Source organism: Triturus cristatus, chromosome 2_1, assembly GCF_964204655.1.
Source record: "Triturus cristatus chromosome 2_1, aTriCri1.1, whole genome shotgun sequence".
In the NCBI taxonomy this organism is placed as follows: Eukaryota; Metazoa; Chordata; class Amphibia; order Caudata; family Salamandridae; genus Triturus; species Triturus cristatus.
Window position 1 is genome coordinate 1,106,625,701 of NC_140581.1, and position 21,373 is coordinate 1,106,647,073.

Sequence of the window (21,373 nt, forward strand, 5' to 3'; positions counted from 1 at the left end):
CAATACCTCCGTTCCTTTAAAAAATGCTTCTCCAAGAGACCTGGTCACAGGTGACACTCTACTCGGAGCGATATACTAACGTCTTTGTACATGCAATCAAAAACACAAGAATGGGCGATGCAAGTGCAGACTTGCAATATATGTATCCGCTATCAGTGCAATCGAATGCCTGGAGCAGCAAAGCAACAAAGCGAGTCTGCAAGAAGTAGGTATGGCACTTAAAACATCAAATGGTCTAAGGAAAATTACAATGGTGAACATTTATATCCACCCAAATGTAAGATCAAGGGCAGAGCTTACTGACAAGCTGATAGACCTTATTTTGGGCCAAAGGACGGAGAGGCACGCCAATGATATATTTATATCAGGCGACTTCAATAGATGGCTAATGAGCACACACGCCAAATGAGGTCACAGAGGTGCAAGACACACTCTGGATGACACCCTATCAAGAAACTCCTTGCTGGCATACAGAAGACAAAAGAGGTCAGACTTTACATGGCAACCTTGAACATCTCGGCCTCAGGCACTAAACGGCCGAATGTCTCCTGACAAGCCACCCTGTCTTACTTCGTACGTAACTTCATCTGAGGCATCTCTTATCGATTACACCTGTGTGAGTCTTCCCCTGTTGCACGCTATACCAGCTTATGGCTTCAGGGGGGCAGAATTGGAAAGTGATCATCTACCACAAGAGATAACCCTGGAAATATGCATGGAAGACCACGTACCAGCAGCGGAACAAGGAATCACAGGTTAGACAATCAATCTTAAATGCATCAGATGTACTGCTGCCACCCTCTTAACACAGGTCCATGGAGCTAAACAATTAATGCCATCTACATACACATCAGGCGAAAACCCTGTGACTAACTGGGAAAGATTCACTGCAAAATTTGCAAATCACCATGCCAAGTCAGTCCCTGCTAATAAGAAGCACCATGTGTACAATAACGACTACTTCCAAGGACGGGGGAGCAATGCCATGATTAGGAGCACCAAAGGGAGGGTATACCATTTCTGGACAGTTCTCATAAGGTCACCAATCCTGCACAATCTTCGGGATGTGAGAAAACAGTTAAAAAGGGCCAAAGGAAAATACAAAGGGAGCACTGGGACTCCTTCTGGGCAAAGCTACTGTATGACATCAGGACAAACAACTCTGCAAATTTCTTGTAGACAGGGAACAGAGTCAGCAGATCTTTTCCAAGCGTGGCATTCTCTAACATCTCAGCATCAACCTGGTGTCATTTCTTGCTTGGTCACTTCAACTCTGAGGTACAGCTGGAACCAACAAGCACACATGAAGATGACTCAGAGCCTGCAAAAACTCTGCCAATACTACACAAGGAAAGGACCAAAAATCAACCTGTTGCACCATCACCACAAGTATAGTTCAGAGGCAAATTGCAAAGGGCCACAAAGAAGGGACCCCGGGTCATAACGGAATCCCAGCAATCATATAGAAGGATGACTCACCTTTCTGGGCAGCTCAATTAACTCTGCCTTTTAATTTCACTATACTGCATTATTGCATCCCCACCCCATAGCATGGTTCGTTCCTCACACCAATCTTCAAGGGAGGGGACAAAGGGGACAATGGAAATGATCGCCTGGTGGCTCTAATAGACAATGACACCAAATACTTTGCAGGAGTATTATTGGGAGAGTGACAGCACTGGGCAGAGGTTAACACCATCATACCGCTAAAACAAACTGAATTCACCAAGCAAACAGGGACCTCAGTTACCATCATGTTACTTTCCTTGCTGACTCAGCAAAGACAAACAATCATCTGGTTTGTTTGGGCTTTATCAATTACAAGTCTGTGTTCTACAGGGTGGACCGGGTGGGACTCTGGCAGAAATCGGCCAACCAGATTATCCGACACTGCTTGTTAAGGGCCCTGGAATTAATGCACATGAACACATGAGTCAGAATCAAAATTGGGGATGGCTTCCATTTATCTAGGCCAATTAAAACAACACCAGGCCTGAAGCATGTCTGCTTCCTGGCCCCAACTTTGTTTAATCTGCATCTATCAGATCTTACTCCCATGCTATAGGCAGTCAACTCTCACTTGCCCAAACTGGGGGGTATCCAGCTTTCTCAAATCTCCTGTATGCAGATGACCTAGTCCTTATTAGCAGAATCAAGATTGGTCTGCAGCACCTTTTTGATAAAACCTTTGCCTGCTCAGTAAACAATGTACTGACTATCAACAGAAAGAAAAAAACACTAGTAGTCCAAGTTAAAATGACACAGAAGTACACTTGGTCCCTAGGAAATGAAAAAATTGGACTGACAAAAAGCTTCAAAAGTATCTTGGAGTCCATTTTAACGGGAACAGAAGATATGTTGACCACCTCCAAGAAATAAGAAAGAAAGGCAATGGTTTGGCCTACGTCCTGAGGGTTCTTTACAACAAATTATAAGGCCCAACGCTTACACAGATCTTGCACATGGTCCAAACAAAGGTCTTCCCAACCTTAGCCAATGGTAATGAGGCACTTAGGCTATGGAATAGAGCAATCCTAGACAAAATGATACTCAAAGTATATAGGTCAATCTTCCAACTATCATCTTACACATCTCCGGCCCGAACAGGCTAGAGTTCGGTATAGCCAAACAATCGTTGGCTCTGATGACGGCATTCAGGATGTGCGTTCCCAAACTAAAGCAGGCTACGGAAGGCTCCCTTGGTCATCATATCTGGTCTGAATTGGAAGGAAGGCCAATCTCCCCGGCAGAGATTTATCTGTACCAGGCCCTGTGCACCCTTGGTCTAACCAGTGTTTGGGACTCACCTTTAAGTCACCCGAGTTAAAAAAAACCTGGTTAAATCTAGCACACAGTGCTTGAGGACAAAGACTGCCTGTCCAGATGTAAACATGACTGGATAACACTTTGTAGTTATATAAGGCTGAAGCTACAGGGCTACTTAAGTGAATGCTATAGCCATCAGACCAAGGAGCAGTTCTTGAAATATAGGCTGGGGTTATTACTTAGTCTAAGACATTACCCCCATGGAAAAGATGGGAAGGTCAAAATATTTGTCGGCTATGTGACCAAGGGCAAGAGAACATCATTCATGTACTCTGCTTGTCCGGCTCTCTGATGGACCAGTGGGAGCTCCTGCGAAGAAAATAGAAAGATCGAGGAATAAGGTCATGCAGGGAGGAAGTAATGGCCTGGTTGGAACCAGCAAACACTATGTGGGACTGTGCAATTCCTTTGGCGATTCGGGGAAAAGGCGGGGCCGGGGCATTAGTGGATGCTGGGGAGGAGGAAACAGCTTAAACTGCTCAAGCACCTTAAATAACTTACTTGGCATGACCAACCTGCAGCACTGGTGAGGTTCCTGTAGCGCCAACAACTTTGTACTTGGGACTCAGTATATGGGGTGGCTTGGTCGGGGGGGTAGACGATAAAAACATAAAAGCCATCTGCCGCTGATCCTTGATGACGCTGTTAAATCTGTCCAGTAATTTCTGCTTAGAATACAATGGGTACTGGCACCCCAATCCCCATAAAGCAATGTGCACTTCAACTGCTGCACCTGCACTTTTAAACCAATAACGCCTATTGCACTTTATATAGCAAAGTGGAAAGCTGAATTCCCAAAGTGGGCCGAATGTGAGGGAGTAATTAGGTTACAAATAGCTATGCGAACCGAGAGTGACAGGGCCCTGGAACGGGCGAGAGCTTGGGAAGCGCTCGTAGTGGCACTTACATCTCCCGAAGCGGAGGGAGATGGCACATCTGTAGGCGACTCTGTGGCAGCTATGGGCTAACGCATAAGCAACTCTAAGACCACTTCGATCTGAAGCCTCATGTTTAGTAGTGGTGCTTGCCAAGCAAGCCAGGTGACACTCAGGGGCAGCAGCCTCCTATACGAATTAGTCGCCCTACGGAGATAGTTCTATTGGCTTATTACAGACTGCACTTAAGTGACACGCCTGGGGGGGTGGGGGAGGGAAGGGTGGGGGGCTGGATGGGGATGAGAAGTTCCATTGGTTGCAAATACTTGTCGCGATGACTGTATGCAATGCCTGAACAGTTGATATGGCCATCATAGGGTGCTCCAGTTATGCCATAAATAACCTGATTTGCACTGTGACTTTGCTACCTATCTGGGGTATGTAACCGAAACCACCCTTATTTTGGATGTCTGAAAATCAATAAAAATGGTTTAAAAAAAATAAATAAGTAACACCTATCGCACTTTACTTGCTGCACTCCCATCCAAATTCTTACACTGATTAAAATAATAGCTATAAGAGCTAGGTGTGCGCCTCCCAGGGGAAGGCTGGGTATTCCCAGGCAACCGCGCTCCATGTCCAAGCAACTACAAACTGTTTGCATCGACCACCAAGTCGTTAGGCATACTTAGCTATGGGGCCAGCAATCCTCGAGTAGCATGGTAGGTAGAAAGTCCTCTCCCTTAGACCGGATCAATTAAGGATTTGGCAAGGAGGTTTATGCTTTTTAAGTATGGATTTAAAATAACCTACAGGAGATAAACCCTACTATATGTTTTAAGCTGACCGCTCGACATGTATGTTTTATGTACTTTTAAAGTATTTTAAATGCATGTTTTATGTATTTTAAATGTATTTATACTGTGCACTATATTGCAACGGTTTTAATAATCAAGCAATTAAGAATTCTTCTTGATAGTGCTGTGCAGTAGTTGGTACAGTTGTTTGCTGTATTGGTTTGTGGTTGATTGTAGTGGAGGGGTCTATTAGTGGAGTGGTTCGGATTGTGGTTGTTTGTAATTGAGTGTTATGTGCTTATTATTGTGACTGCGATGGGCATTGGTTGTTTTTAAGTAATGTGCGTAATAGGTAACTTGTTAGTAACGTTTTTATTAATTGAAAATAGTTTCTTTCTTTAACCTCTTCAGTGCCCCGCCCTTTCCCCGCCCTGTGCCGGGCCTTTCATCAGCGGGCGGGGTTCATGACGAGATAGTCTCGTCATGGGCACAGCGCAACCGAGCTCCATGACGAGACTATCTCGTCATGGGCACTGAAGGGGTTAATGAGTGACAATCATTTTTATTTCTTTTTGTATTGCATTTTAACGTTTTCATATAAAATGTAATTTGTACAATCTTTTTAAAGCTGTATGGCATTGCACTTACAATATTTTATTTGAATTTCTTCCGTTTATTTATATTGTGGCAATTTCTTTTAAAAGGTCTTTCAGGTATCCATTACAAAAAATTATTTCACATGTAATTTGTAGATGTGCAATTAATACTAGTCTTCCACTTGTTGATTTATAAGGAACCAATCCATTGATAGTTGAATACTGATGTCCATTGTTTTAAAGTTGTCATTGTTTGCCACTTGTATTGTTAACGTGCTTATTTCCTGGGTCGTACTTTCTATGCCATATATGTGGATCATTATTGTTTCTGGTGGTGCTTCTGTTGTATGCTTGATGTTAGATAAACCAATTTAACCAAACTCCCGTCAGGTGGGAACCTCTTGATCTGAAATGCTGGTAATATTGGGGCAGGGTCAGAGACCTTACAAAATAGATCAATGTTTCTAAATGGCCAGTAACACTGGGACAGGGTTGGTTATGTGACAGTCTAATGCTACTGAAGAGACAATAATATTGGGGCACAGTCAGTGATTTGGGCGACAGTGTGTTTCTGAAGAGCCAGTAGGGTTGGGATAGAGTTAGTCAATCATGAGATACTTTGGTGCTTCTAAGGGAGCCCGCTATACAGCAATCCTAGCTGTTATATAATCTAATATAACAAAAAGCTCCCGTCAAGTGAGTGCATTTTAGTTCGAAAACCAGTTTGATGCATTTTACAAAGCTTTCACAATATTATTTTATAAGCAATATGGCAATGCTAGATATTAGATAACCTAATTTAACAAAGAGCTCCAGTGAGGGGCACTCGTAAGTCAATTTGGTGCTTCTGAGTTAGCGCCAGTAATTTAACAAACACCTCTTGTCTGTTGAGCGCTTTTGTTGAAAAAGCCCATCTGATCCATCTTGACAAAACTTTAACAATACTATTTTAAAAGCAGTTCAGCAATGATTGATGTTAGATAACCACATTTAACAAAGAACTCAGATCAGGTGAGCGCCTTTTCATGTAAAATGTTAGTATTATTGGGGCAAAATCAAAGACCTTACAAAATAGATCAAAGTTTCTAAATGTACAGTAAGACTGGGGCAGAGTAGGTTACGTGGCAGACAGTTTATTGCTGCTGAAGAGCCTATAATATTAGGTTACAGTGAGTGATTTTTGAGACAGTGTGTTTCTGTAGAGCTAGTAGGGCTGGGACAGAGTTGGGCACTCGTAAGACAGTTTGGTGCTTATGAGTTAGCGTCACTAATTTAACAAAGAGCTCATGTCATGTGAGCATGTTTTGTTGAAAAACCTTGGCTGACTCATCTTTACAAAGCTTTAACAATATATTTAAAGGCAGTATGGCAATCCTTGATGTTAGATAACCTTATTTAACAAAGAGCTCACGTCAGGTGAGCATGCTTTGATCAAAAAGCAATCACCACAAAAGAGGAAAAAAGGCTACATTCCTAAAACACAGGCAGAAACAAACGAAAACTAGGGTGAGCGCTTTTTAGTCAGAAAGCACGTAAGAGGCATTTTTAGAAAGCTTTTTTATTTTTAAAACAAAACAAAGCTTGCTGTTAACTTCCCAAATTTAAGAAAAGACTCACGCTGGCTGAAAGCATTTTGTTCCGAAAGCACGTTCAATATAACTTTACAAAGCAATTCTTTTGATAACGAATACAGCGATACTTTGATGTTACATGAACTCCTGCCGGGTGAGCGCATTTAAAACAAAAAACAAACAACACAACAGAGGAAGAAAAGGCTACATTTCTAAAACACAGGCCGAAAGAAATTGTGCACCAAAACAAACTAAATGCACAGAAGTGGAAGGCTACAAGTAATAGGGTCATGCTCCATGGGAGGGAGCAACACAGGAGGGACAAAGAAGACAGATTAACCACATGGAAGCAAGCCTTTTCGAAGGACACGCAAAGTAAGAATCAAAAGCGATGTGTGGGCTGTAAGCCTACAGAGTGGATTCATCATGTCTTGAAGAGAGAGTGCATGTGCTGCCTAGGCAGGCCCTCAAAAAAGAGGAAATGCCCGCCAGTCCAATATAATATAATGTCCCACACGTGGCACCCAATGATGTAGCAGCACTTGAATCAGTGGTCCTTAAAGAAAAGCAAAGTATTTATAAGGAATATTGTTGATCTTTAAGCCACTTACTTCATAACTCTTGTGCTTGTTGGGTGATATGGAAAATGGGGAGAACCAGAGAAAGATAAGAACAAAAATGTATACACTGCTGACCAATGGCTAGTGATCGTGCAACACTGAAACAGTGATTTTCCCCTATCTTAAATAGAATAGGAAAGAGGAATGCATAGAGATTTCCACAGAAAAGCAGCAGAGGAACCTATAAATGCTCCAACAAGCACTGGCAAAACAATGGCTCTGGCTTTCATTTTTATCTACGAGCCTAATAAAAACTGCCAGGCACACTGAATGTGTACTATCAGCAGGGCGCCAGTGACAGGACCAGGGTGATCAGGCCTCGCAGCTGAGTGTGATTGCTATCATCCCCAAAGCTCCACTCCTCTGAAGGCAACCATTAAAGCAAAGTTCTTTGTGGTGTGCATAACAATTTATATGTTTTGTAAGTACTTGAACAAAGTTGTCTTGCAGTGAAATAAAGTAACGCACAAGGATAGCTTTTTGTACAAAAGTCACATAAAAGATATCAAATTGCATGTAACAGTAAGTGTGATGATGAGTTTTCTTTTTTCATGCAATTCAATGGAAGCACTTCCTAAGAGCGGGAATGGTGCACTAAACAGCAAATAGCATGGCAGAGAGACTGTAATACTCCTCTAGGCTGATTCAAGAGGTCTTTGATAATGTCTCAAACCAATGGCTGAATTAGGATCATCCATGCAAACCAGTGGTTTGAAGTGTTGTTACCAAACGCCCACTCTCTTTTGAACATACGAAGTTGACTTTGCCAGACCTAATAAGGAACTTTGGTGTCCTCCCAAATCGTAGAAGGAAGGAAGTGCCTTTTGTGTAAAACTGGTGTAAATAATAGAACTGCAATTCTCATCTTCTAGTTCAAATCAAGCCATGCTGGGTAAAGCATAAATTGGGCCATTTGTCAAATCTCAACTGAATTTTTCTGTCTAATTAACTACAATTTTTCACTGCACTATTATTCTTACACATTCAAAAGTATTTAAACAACATATAAGACACTCACTGTAAAACAATTACTTAAACATGCTTTTAAACAAATGCATGGTCAGAGTCACAAAGTAGACCTACAGTCACAACTGCACTGGATTACCCCAAAAAAACAGAAATAATTCTATTCTCTCCTAACAGCAACCAGCTCCCCATCCAAATCTGGCTCTCTGACCTAAATGCTCTTAACTGCTCGCTCTCCTTATCAAACTCAGCGAAATCACTTGGTTTCACTATTGACAACAAACGTACTCTTAATGACTACATAAAAAACTCGGCTAAAGGAGCTCTCCTCACTCTCCGACATCTTAAAAAAAAAAAAACCTTTATTCCAGCTGACTACTTTAAAGGGGTTGTCCAATCACTTGTTCTCTCCAAAATTGACTATGGCAATGATATCCTCTCCGGTACCCCCAAAGTACATCTTGCCCCCCCTTAGATCCGTGCTTAACCTAGCTGCCAGGCTAATCACGGACTGCAAGCATTTTGACCATATCTCCCCTGCCCTCAAAGCCCTCAATTGGCTACCTGTTGAAGGAAGAGCCTCCTACAAGACTGCATGCATAACACACAAAGCTCTTCACCAACAAACCCCCTTGTACCTTACGAAAAAACTCAAAAAAGCAGGCTGCTCCCATACGATGAGAAGCACTAATGCCCTACTCCTTGTCCCCCCTCTGTTAAAAAAGAAATCCACACAATTTCGGTCCTTCTCCAGGAATGCCCCAATGATCTGGAATACTCACCCTAGGAATTTGCGCTGTAACCCCTCCTACCTCAGCTTTAAATAAGACGTCAAATCCCACATTCTCAACAAATATTGGGGTCCTTAACCTCGCCTCTGCCCCCTCTAACAAGCCTCCACCAATCTGGTTCCACTCCTCTTGACTCCCTCTCCCGCCCCCCCTTGAATCTCCCTTTGACGTTACTTCCTTCTCCTCAAACTGTTCTCCCCCTTCTATACTATCAATCTTTTCCTTCTTCCTCGCCAACCAGCCTCGAACTTTGACGTCCCCCCTGCACTCAACTATCAGATGTATACTCTGTTTTGGTCATCGTACCAAAACAGTTTCGCTTGATAGCCTTTAATCATGTAATTTATCTCCTGTTAGTTTTATACTGTTCCTAGGGCAAATAGCTTTTCTTGATAACCCTGCCCCTATTTAAATAGCTTTTTCCCACTTGTTAAATTAATTTGTCTTTTATCCTGACGTCTATGTCTGTATCCTATGAAAAAACTGTTGTACTGTAACAATCTATGCTTTTTTGCATATTTGTAATGTTTTCTTTTTTTATCTTGACGTTTATGTTTTTTATTCTTTTGAACAAACTATTTTCTCTAACAATCAACGCTCATGTAAAGCACTCTGATACCCACGGGTCCAGCCAGCGCTATATAAAACCTCTGAAATAAATTAAATAAATAAATTACACATTTTCTGGGTTTCACGGAATCTCAAAGAGTGCATCTAGAAATCTAAAAAAAAACAAAGACGTCTATCCATAGTTTGATTTCGACTCTCCAAACTCCTGTTGATTATTTAATAGATTTATGTTAAGAGCAAAAACGAAATTGTATATTGTTCCCATTGATTCGCTACGTAGAAAACAAAATCCTTCCTGCGTCACTCTCGGCAAATATGGGTGTTTTGGGGATCATCCCCAATCCTTAACACTTTCACTTAACTTTTTTATGAGCAAAATTAAGTGCTCATTTGGGTTGGGAAATGTCATTGGAAATGTTTGTAAAAAAAACACAAACGATGAAATTTGTAGTTTGTCCCCACCATTCCATTGCTACTCCCTGTCTTTCCCTTCAAACCAAAAATGTCCACATCTTTCCCACACTTAGTCTGCAGACTACCAGACCACCCTGACATGCCAGACACTTTTGGGGGCCCTGGTTATCAAACAGAAATCATCTAGCGCTATCAACTGGTCTTTGACTTGTTAGTTGTCTCATACACAGAGCAGGCTTGCGTTAAAATCTATAAATACATATTATGCCACAACAGCAGGGCCCTGAAAAAAAGGCAGGGCCTGGGGATTACTGACCTTCTGTTTGGCCTTCGACCATTGTTGTTAGTTCCAACTAAACTCTTAAATGCGGACAGAACATTATTCTGTGCATCAGGATTTGAGGTTTGGGTGTAGATGAATATTTTGTGCCCCAGATTCCAGACAGATGAGCACAATATTCTCGTTAACAGTCGCAATTCCTCTAAACTGTGTGTTAGTACAAACAAAACAATATATTTCCATCACAGCAACCTGAAATATTGTCAAACCTCTTTTCTTTATGTTTGGCCCCTCTGTGGATCATACACAAAACCAGGCCCAACAACAGCTAGAGAAGAATCTTCATCCAAAGCAGACCCTGTCAGTCTCACTTCTCCGCCACTTCAGAGAACCCAAAGACAAAATGTCAAGAATCACCTTTATCAAGCAATTGGATCCTGTGGGAATCATTAAGCTAGGGTCACACCAACAATCACTTGCTTTGATGCGGCAAACGTATATGGCACAATAATACATAACTAGATCAATTAATAAATATAGTTTACCATACCTTGCTGTTCTGTATGCACCGGACTGCGTAGGTCAGGTCCCTGAAGATGCATCCTTCCAACCTGGCTTGCCCCTGAGAGCAGATGAATACTCCACCCTTTCCGTCCCTAAAAAGGCATTTCCGCACGAGGCATCCTTGTAGCGTGTTGGCCAAGGTCTGGGCCTCCTTGTCCCGCTGCATTTCCTGCTGCAAGCTCTTAAGTTCCAGGTCATTCTGCAGCGCAAGGAGCCCGTTAGTTTGGGGCCTGCACTGAATCGACTTTGCAAGCATGTGGCTTAGACCATGGGACTGGTAGGATAACTTGTACACAGACTGGTCGTCATCCTCGTTCTCGCTGCCCGTGCTCAGCTCACTGTCGCTGTAGTCAGTGTCAAGAGTCAGGGCCTCTTTCTCTTTATTAGGACAAAGGGTCCTGTTAACCTCATTGTCCTTCTCACAGGCATTCTCAACTAGTGGTTGACTTTTAGACACAGGAGCTAAATTACTAGGGTCTCCGTGGACTACTATCTCACATGTCCTCATCTGATTGGCTGGAGGGCCACCAAGTGCCTCCTGGCTAATTTGGTTACAAAGTGCAGGTTCCTGTGCATTTGACAAAACTGATCTTGACTTGGCTAAAGCCGCCAGGTGTTTGCAGGCCCAGTTCTTGTCCGAGGTGGGCAAGCCCTCCACCGTCACTGAGGCGTTGTCACTGCCAATGAACTCGCAGTTCTCAAGGACGCACAGTGCCACACTATGGATGTTGATGCTCGACAAATTGAAGGTGCAAAACTTCACCTGGCACGTTCCCGGGGCATGGATCTGTAACTGTGCATTCTCGAAGTTGCAATTATCAAACTGGACGTGGCCGGATGACGTCTGCAGAACAACGATAAGAGAGGAGTAAATGAACACATTGCAAAGCAAAGCACACGCCTGCGAATGCGATTCTCTAGCAAAGCACAACACATAAATCAGAACAAACAAAAAACACAATCTGTTCTCTGCAGAATAAACTGATTTTCCAATTCCATTTTCAGAGGCCTTGCACCTTATTACCAACTCAAGGACTTTTTTTTTTAACAACACATATTTCGAATTGTTTTCCTCTTTTATTTACAATCGTTGACTCCTGGTGACTTGAAATCATCATTAATTAACAAGCTGCTTATAACGGCTTAGTCTTAATAAATCACACGCTTAAACTGTAGGAAGAGAGGACTAGAAAAATAAGCCACCGCGACACGTTCAACTGCCTCTTAAAATCAACCTTCCTGTAATTATACTGTGCTCGAGGGCACTGGAATTGTGGCAATTAAGGGCCAAATTATGCGGGGGGGTGGGTTGATTCAATTACTACCACAGTATGTGCATCCTTATGACGCATACTCTGCCCTTTATTCTCGCGTATTATTTCGCTATTTTGCAAACTAAACGTGCTTAAATACTGCCTGGGCAAAGATTTCATCTAATGTGTATCAATTTAATACTTGAATACAGCAATTATCGGAAAAATGATTGCTAACCTTTGCGAAAGGCGTGCTATCAGGGCCCTCTCCTCGCTCTAACCTTCTTTCCAACCATTTACCTCCCCTCGCCCGCTGCTCTTTCCCTCCAATTCCACTCCCCCCTCTCTCGAAACCCCCCCGCGTGCCTTCAGCAATCGATTTCGGGGAGTTGGGGAAAGCGAAAGAGGCCAGGAGAGATCCTGTGCTTTCAAACCTCAAATGGCACCAAACCACAGGGGAAATGCCGATGGAATTCAATTCCAGTAAGGCCCTGCCTGCCACTGTGTGGCACCAACGTGACGCACTTATTTCTGGTAACTTTTGATCCAGTGACCTAGAAATATATATTTTTCAAATCTGCAATTGATGCAGCAACTGCAATAGGGGGTATGTGCAATACAAATCCTTAATTATGCTAAACGCTGCGACCACAGAATGGCACAATTCCATTGACCCCAACTCTACTGTATGAAAGCAGTGTAATATAACTGGCGTGAAAAGCAAAGGAATTCACCGAGATGCCAGGGTAGGCCGAAGAAACATCACACGCCCTGTGACCTCCACCTTTACTCACACACACATACTTACACATACACACAAATTCTGACATATACACTCCCATCCGCAAGCACGCACAAAACATACATTTAAAACTTTTTTTACTTACCTCAGCTGCCAAGGAAGGACATATTTCAGCTTACAGTACTCCATTTTTATTACACTATTAGTTTATAAAAAAAATGTTTTATTCACAATTAGTTTAATAGAAAACTGACAGAAAATAAAGAGTGTAGCCCAAGTCACACCTGTGTTTCTGGCACTGAATTTGCCACCTCTTAAGCCAAGGGTCGCAAAGGCATGCTAGGAGTAGCAAGGGCAAGCCAGCGGTGGAAGCTGCGATCCCTGGCGATGCCTAAATGACGTCCAGGGTGAAAAGGAGCACAGAGCACACCAAAAAACTGCACTCAGCTGCCCCTCACACTTGGCATCCCATCCCCATGTCAATGGTTGCCACACATTCGACACCCCTGTGTCAGACAGTTGTTTCAGTGCCTCGGCTGCTATCCACGCCGGTGGTTATGTGGGTAGCCCATGGGTGGGTGGCCCTGGACATAAAAAGTGACTATTCAGAGACTAAGCTTCAAGAGTAGTGTCAGGCCTATAGGGGAAACAACGTTTACAACACTGTCTGCACAACGAGGTTCCTTTACAACGTGGTCGTTACAGCGACCGCGTTGTTACCACCCGTAACATTACATTGCAAGTCGTTTCAACGACTTGCTGTAGGGGGGCACACTGTTGTTGGGTTTACAATCCGACACCTTCCCTGCTGTTGCACAACCTGGAGTAGGAACAGTAAACAATACTATTCTCAAGTCCAGTGCGCCCCCTACAGCAAGTCGTTGAAACGACTTGCGATGTAATGGTTCGCGTTGAAACAACACGGTCAATGTAACAACCGTGTTGTAATGGAATGCGTGAACAACGCATTGGTTGTAAAGAGCCATATTCGGCCAATAGGTGCCCGAAGTACTAACCCTGCGAAATGTGCAATAAGCACAGCATGTGCCATAGACATAGATAGATGACAATCATAGACAACACATATTAGGAGGACCTGGTAATATGACAAACAAGCCACACTGTGTTTCATATGTTCATAAAGTAGACAATGGAAAAAAACACAAACAAATCTTCTTATCAAGCTCAACAACACAATCGTTTTCAGAAAGATCTGCATGAATTTGAATCAGCATTAAAGCTAACGTCAAATATTTTGAAAAATGAAATCACTAACATTTCAGACATCATAATTAATTTGTAAACTAGACCAGTTTGCAGTGGGAGTGGTGAAAATATGACACTACGGGATGCTTTAAGGGGAAAAAAAACATGCAACACAACCACGGCTCCCGGTTTTATGGTGTTTATTTTTTGACATTTCTGACTATATGTATCCATATTTATGCTTCTTCATCCTATTAGTATTCTGCACCTATTTATTTTTTAGTATGTGCGTAACTGCAACTCTTAAGAAAATCATACCAATTAAATTTTTTTAATTCCCTATGCAGTCGATTTACACTACTACTGGCCTAGCAGACAAAAGTAACAGCAAAGAGAGACAGGGCTAATTTTATGGTCAGGCCTGGTGAACCATGCGCAGGCTAGTGCATGCGCTCTCGCTTTCAAGACACTATTGTTTACAAAAAAGAGCTTGAGCCCGCCCATTACTTACCATTCGTTGGCATCATTATCACCCTTCATAATTGCCATCTACTTCAGTATTGCATTGTTCCGGAGTCACTTCCTTTCTTTGTATAGCGCATGGATGAAGTACGAATAGATTTCTCTTAATTAGCCTCTACCTGCCGCTCACTATCTTTGAGGTACTATATTTCTTTATTTACAATTTTTTATAGCGAAAACTCGACACGACCTGGAGGTATTGGAGTGCTTTATATGAGCACAAGTTACATTACACAAGGTCGCATTCATTTTTTGTGTTTGTGCTTTTGCAGGCAGAGTTCTGGGAACTTAGTACTTGATAGCAATTGTGCAAGGACTACCTCCTTGTGTGTGCATTTGTTTTGTCCTTTTCTCCATACCACTCTACTTTACTTCACTCCATTCAAACCCATTCCAATCCGTTCCACTCCAATCCAATACACTCCAATCCACTCTAATCCAAGCCACTCCACTCTGCTCTAATCCCCTCCGCTCCACTCTACCCCACTCCATTTCATGCCACTCCCCTCTGCCCCACTCCACTCTACTCTACCCCACTCTGCTATATGGCACTCCACTATACAACACGCTACAACACCCTAATCTATGACACTATATGCTACAACACTGTACTCTACGACACTCTACTCCACAACACTATATGCTACGACACTCTACGCTACGACACACTACAGCATTCTACGCCACTCTACTCTATTACGCTCCACTATACGACACTCCATACCACTGTATGCCACGCCGCTCTATGAAACTAATCCACTCTACTTCACTCTATGACACTCTAATTCTCTCTACAACACTCCATGCCAATAACTTTTAGCCATGCTGAAAAGCAGCCACACAGGTGTACAACATGGCTAACGCACATTGCAACCAATAGCTCTTGCATAGGTGAGACCCATTGGCTTCGTCAATGCTGGTTTGCTCTTTTAGGTCAGTGGTTTTGAAACAATTTTCAGATTGGGGGTGCTGGTATCAATACTGCACCACTGACTTCAGAGATTGTGAAAAATCCAAGCAACACACAAACGTATAGCAAATGAGTCATGCCAATTCGCCAGTAGAGTGGCATGGGTGTGGTAAGGAACCAGTAGTGCATTTTGGAGCACACTGTTGCAAATGTATTACTGAAGCATGGTGTGAAGGTGCACCATCAATATTTTCCCCTAAAATAGGCACATAGTTCGAACTGACATGCAGTTTTACTGATAAAACCACATAGGGCACAAAAGATAATGTGTGGAAATCGGCTTTCATCACATATTTACCATTTGCACATCACCAATTAAAGTGAATTTTTTTTTTGCAAATCTATTTTATTGATTTTATGTTTTAACACAAACAATTTCTGCATGCAAGCAGGACCGGACTTTTTGGCTTGTATCATAGGTGTGGTACATGTACACTCGCATGTTTCAGTTGCACTATCAAGACAGCACCGAGTAAAGTGTCTTGATTTGTTTTTAGCCTAATCAAATTTTTCTTTCCAGCACACTTAAGAATTACAAAAAAATTTGATTCATTTGTACTTTCCTAATGCTGGTACATTTTGAAATATCTTTACAGGTATTTAGAGCCATTTTAATGTTGTGTGTTAGAAAAAAAAGACATCCTACAGTCTTTTCCTTTCACACTCATGGTACCCCAGCGAGATTGTCCGATTGTTCACTTTACATACTCTTCTAACTTTGTAGTCAGAGAAATACAAATAAGCACCAGTCTCCATGTAAAAAGAATATGCAGCAATTTGTAAGAAGGATATCCTGACATTTGACCTTTATCTTTGAACGTGGCATGACAAAAATACATTTTAAAGGCTTTTTTTTCCTCCACCTTCTGAACTCCGTGCACCCTCCCCAACACAGGAGCCTCATTTTCAGCGCCTGTGTTTTAGGTTTATAAAAATAAATACAAGCTGGGCATGTGGAGGGGTTTCTTTGGGAGGAAGGGGTAGAGGACAGTAAAGCCTTGTATGACGATGATATACTGCTGTTCGTGGCTCACGCGGGATCCACAGACTCATACATTTCAAATGAGTGATCTCTAGGGCCAGGCCGCTGGCCTGCAAGGAAATTGGTCTGAAACCCTATTGGTGCCCCTTACGGGCGCTATAGATATTACAGACTAGCAGACTCAAGTACCCATCCGTTGATTGAACTTTAAGTAATTGGTAATACATATCGCGCTGCTCCCGGAGCTGAGAGGTTCCTCACGTTGCCCCCTTGATGACCAGAATGTAGGTGAATTGGGGAAATGGGCTAGACTCCTCCTCAATATTTTTGGCAGAGCAGCATTATTTAAAAAGATGGTCCTGATGCGCTTTCTATCCATGTTCCAAAATTAGGCATATGCGATTCCCACAAAATGGTTTCAGGGGATCCAGGGCACCATACGCACTTACCTATGGACCAAAAATGTCCCCTGTTTAACGTTTGGGCAACGTAACCAATCTACATTTGATGGGGGAATGGCAATTACAGACCTAAAACTATATTTGGGCAACTCAGCTTATTGTGGTAAACAACTGGCTCCAGGGAGGGTGAACTGACCCCGCCTTTCAGACAGAGGTGTGAAGTTGACAAAATTAGGAACATACTTTATGGGCACCCATCCCTGGTGTGGAGAGCGACCCTGCACTGGACACAGTGGGACAGAAAGATCATGCTGTAGACTCCCCCATGGAGAGGGCAGTGGCTGTGTCCAACAGCACAAATGGAGGACATTAACAGATGGGTCCATATTGGTATTTCTCAGCTAGGGGATATCTAGCCTGGAACTCACATGAAGTTGTATCAAGACCGAAAAGAGAAGTTCCATCTGACTCAATCTCAATTCTATAAATACCTCCAGCTCCAACATACCTTGATTACCCTTCAGGACCCTAGTGGAACAACCCCCATGGCTCAGCCCATTGGAGGCCTGACTGCTGGAAGGAGGGTCAGGAAAAGGTGGCATTTCCTATATGTATAAGTCACCTGTCATTAACTCACCAGAACTGTTGACGCAACTGAGATCTAGAAGAGAAGCTTTGGTAGGCCTAATGGTAGACAGGGTTTGGAGGGAAGCCCTTATGACTCAGAGAGAACTAGGGGTAACCTCCAAACTATGATTGATTCAAATCACTTATCTATACACTACATAGTCCTCCTGCGCACGGTGAGGGGGAAGAGGATTTCCACCAGATGGTCTGGACTTTCCTCATCATATCCCGATAATGGGGATCTTTTTTTCACATCTTGTCACAGGTTTTGGAAAGCCCAGGAGAGTAGACAAGACATATTGCCCTCTTGGGGCTGAGGGAGGACTTGGAGGGAGTTGCAAACAGTATCCAAGGGAGGTGGGACTGGCTTAGTAGTAATGAAGACCCCTCAGTGGGATTTTTCTTTGTCAGGTGAAATGACCCGGAAGGTGTTGATCTCTCCAACCAAGCAGTGGGAGGGGTGATTGAAAAACCAGATGTTGAAATTTCTTTGGAATCAATGTATAGATGTATGTTGGATCACAGGGTGGAAACACTGTCAGAGAATGTGAAAACTCATATGGCTTGCCGCAAGCTTCAAAACACGGTCAGAAGATTGGTCAAAACTTGTAACGACTTCACAGATAGAATGGCTGAAGCCGAATTTCGGCGCTGGAAGATCAAATGATGTGCAGATTAAACTTGTGGATTTGGAAAATAGGCTTCGTAGAAATAACCTTAGAATTTTGGGAGTCTGAGGGGCAAGACGCTCGTAAATTTGTGGTGGAATTGTTTGAAGAGGGTTTTGCTGAACCGAAGGAGTGGAATTGGGCTGTGGAAGTACAAAGGGCACACAGATTCCCATTCAAGCAACGAGTAGCGAAAGGAGGACAATCTGAACAGAGACCACGGGCGACCTTGATTTCCTTGAACAATTTTCTGGCGTGGCAGGCGTTATATGATTTGGCACGACCTGATAAGAAGAGGATGGGGAAGGGAACGCAATTTTTTGTCAGACCGGACTATTGTCATTATACGGTAGAGAAAAGGTGGCAGCTGCGTCAACTGATTACCCCCTTTCAGGCAAAGGGGGCACAAGCTTTTTTGTTAAATCCTGCCACACTTAAGGTTTTATGTAAGGGGCAGACACGATTTTTCATTTAAGAGATTCATGCTAGGGAGTATTTGCAGTATCTTTGATGAGATCTTTGGTTTTGTAATAAGTGCTCTTTTCTTTGCGGCTATTATGCATGGGCAAAATGTGACTTGAGAGAGGACGTTCTTCTTTTGTGTTCAAGGGAGGGTAGTAAGTGTATCCTTAGAAGGCAGTAAATACTCTGGGCTAATTTAAACTGAACCAGGAATAAGTGGGGGGGATGGGTGAGCACAGGGTGGTTTACACACCGTACATCACAAGGGCTATTAGCCCTATTGTCTGCAAATTGGGGAAAGGGTGGCGGGAGGGGGAGGGGTAGGAGGAGGCACGAGGGTGTTGAGTGAGGGAATTGGGGTGGGACACGGGGAAGGGATGGGGAAACAGGGGGGTACATCAAAATTTTTTAAAAAATCAATCCACAGCAAAGTAATTCTAGCCAATATAAATTATGTACAAGTCTGTGAAGCCAAGATCAGTAGGGAGCCAGTTAAATTAGGTAAGATATATTGGATTAATGATGGTTAGTGGGGTACGTATATGTTCATTTAATGTATGTGGCTTAAATAACAACAATAAGAGGCGAAGGGTAGCTGCAGATCTGCGTTTAATGAAACCGGACATTTTGTGTATACAGAGACGCATATACCTTGGGCAAAATGTAAGGTGATAGAAGAGCTGGGATATTCCCTTCTTGCTGCGACTAGGCAGACTATTACTAACAGGGGAGTTGCAATTTTGGCAAGAGGTGGGATTAGTGGGACTGGAAGGATAATGACGGACAACTATGGAAGATGGATGATCGTGGAATGTGTTATACAGGGCACTAAGATCACAATTTGTACAGTTTATGGGTCAAACTTTGATGAAGCTGCTATATTGGAGACTTTGAATGTAGAGCTGGCTTTGTGGGCTACCCACTTGATCTTGTGTGGGGACTTTAATATCCATACAGATGGGCAAGTTTTAGACGATAATAAATATATGGGTCGAAAACCCAAAGTCTTTAGAGCTTTAAAGCAGTTATTGAAGGATCATGGGTTAGTCGATGTATGGACGACTTTAAATAATTCAGACCCGGGTTTTACTTTTTATTCACATCCTCACCACAAATTGGTGAGACTTGATTATGTATTTATGTCTAGGTCATATATTGTTGGAGCAAAAATGCAGGTATGGCCTAGGATAACGGCACGGCAGATCATGGCCCATTATTGTTGGATTTGTATAGCTTTAGTCAGGTGAAGGTTGGATGGGCGTTCACGTTTAATAGGAAATTACTAATGGATAAAGCATTTATTGATCATATGCTTATTTGGGCTTGTCAACTTTTGGAGGTGAACAGGGGATCCTCCTCTAGTTCTATAGTATGGGATACTCTTAAAGCGGGAATACGCGGAGAAGCACTTAGTTATGGATTGGCCAAACAGAAGCAAGGACAAATTTTGAAACAGCAACTTCTCGGGGATCTAAGGAATGTGGAGCAAGAGATGATACAGGTGAATAAGCAGGGATTAGAGGGTATGGAAATACATACTAAGATTGCTTGTAAAGCTAAAATAAATGCGATATGGTTTAAGGAAATTGCCAATCAATATAAAATATATAAACAGGATAGAAATGAATATGGGGAAGCTACGGGTCGATGCCTGGCACAGAGGCTAAGAGTAAGGCAATCTTCACAGATAATACATACTATGTTAGATGCGGCCGGGAATACAGTCGAAACAGTGGAGGGGTGTTTTATGATTTTTATCAAGAATTATATACGTAGGGCGATTTTGATGAGCATGAGATAGAGAAGTTTTGCCAACAATTGGATTTGAGCAGGCTAAGTCATGAAGAGCAAGGGATATTAGAGGCGGCTATTACTATGGAGGAGTTGGAGGAGGCAATGGGGTCTTTGGCGAATGGTAAAGCGGTAGGGCCAGATAAACTACCACTTGAGTTGTACCGGTCGCTCTTTCAAGTATTGAAAATAGACATGCTGAATACAATTCAAGAGGGCCAAATCGGGAATTCGCCTCTTTCTTCGGACGAGGCTAATATAGTTGTGTTCAAAAAGAAGGATAAGCCCCCGAATCTGCCAGGAGCATGCAGGCCAATATCCCTGTTAAATGCAGATGGTAAAATATATGCGAAGATACTTGCCAACAGGTTGGCGCGAGTAATTACGCCGTTGGTATCTATATATCAACATGTATTCATACCCTTTAGAAACACGTTAACCACATAAATAGGGTGGTTACTCTTATAGATAATGCTAATGTATATCAGAAGAGGTTCGGGGTGATTTTTCTTGACGCAGAAAAAGCGTTCAATCGTGTTTCATGGTCATTTTTATGGGCTATTATGCGGAAGATAGGGTATGGGCGGGGGTATATTAGGGCTATTCAAAGTATATATAAGCCACCTCGAGCGAGGATTTGTGTGATGGGTAAGGAATCAAAGCAAGTTCATATTAGTAGGGAGACAAGACAGGGATGTCCTTGCTCCCTGTTGTTGTTCGCTATGTACATCAATACATTTTCTTGTCAGACCCAGCGCAAGCAATAACGGAGATAGAAAGGCTGGCTGAAAAATTTGGTGCGGTCTCTGCCTAAAAATTAAACTCTCCTAAAACGCAGATAGTGTGTACCAATATGGCCTGTCCGGGAGAGATACGGGT

General features: G+C 42.7%; 1 protein-coding gene across 1 annotated transcript in view; it reads right to left on the reverse strand.

Annotated features, from left to right (window-relative positions):
* FBXO10 (F-box protein 10) overlaps positions 1-21,373 on the reverse strand; it is a 555,020-nt gene that overhangs the window by 403,261 nt on the left and 130,386 nt on the right. Inside the window, exon 3 of the mRNA XM_085636503.1 lies at positions 10,857-11,714. Coding sequence (XP_085492629.1) covers positions 10,857-11,714 — 858 coding nt within the window. The remainder of the gene's footprint in view (positions 1-10,856; positions 11,715-21,373) is intronic.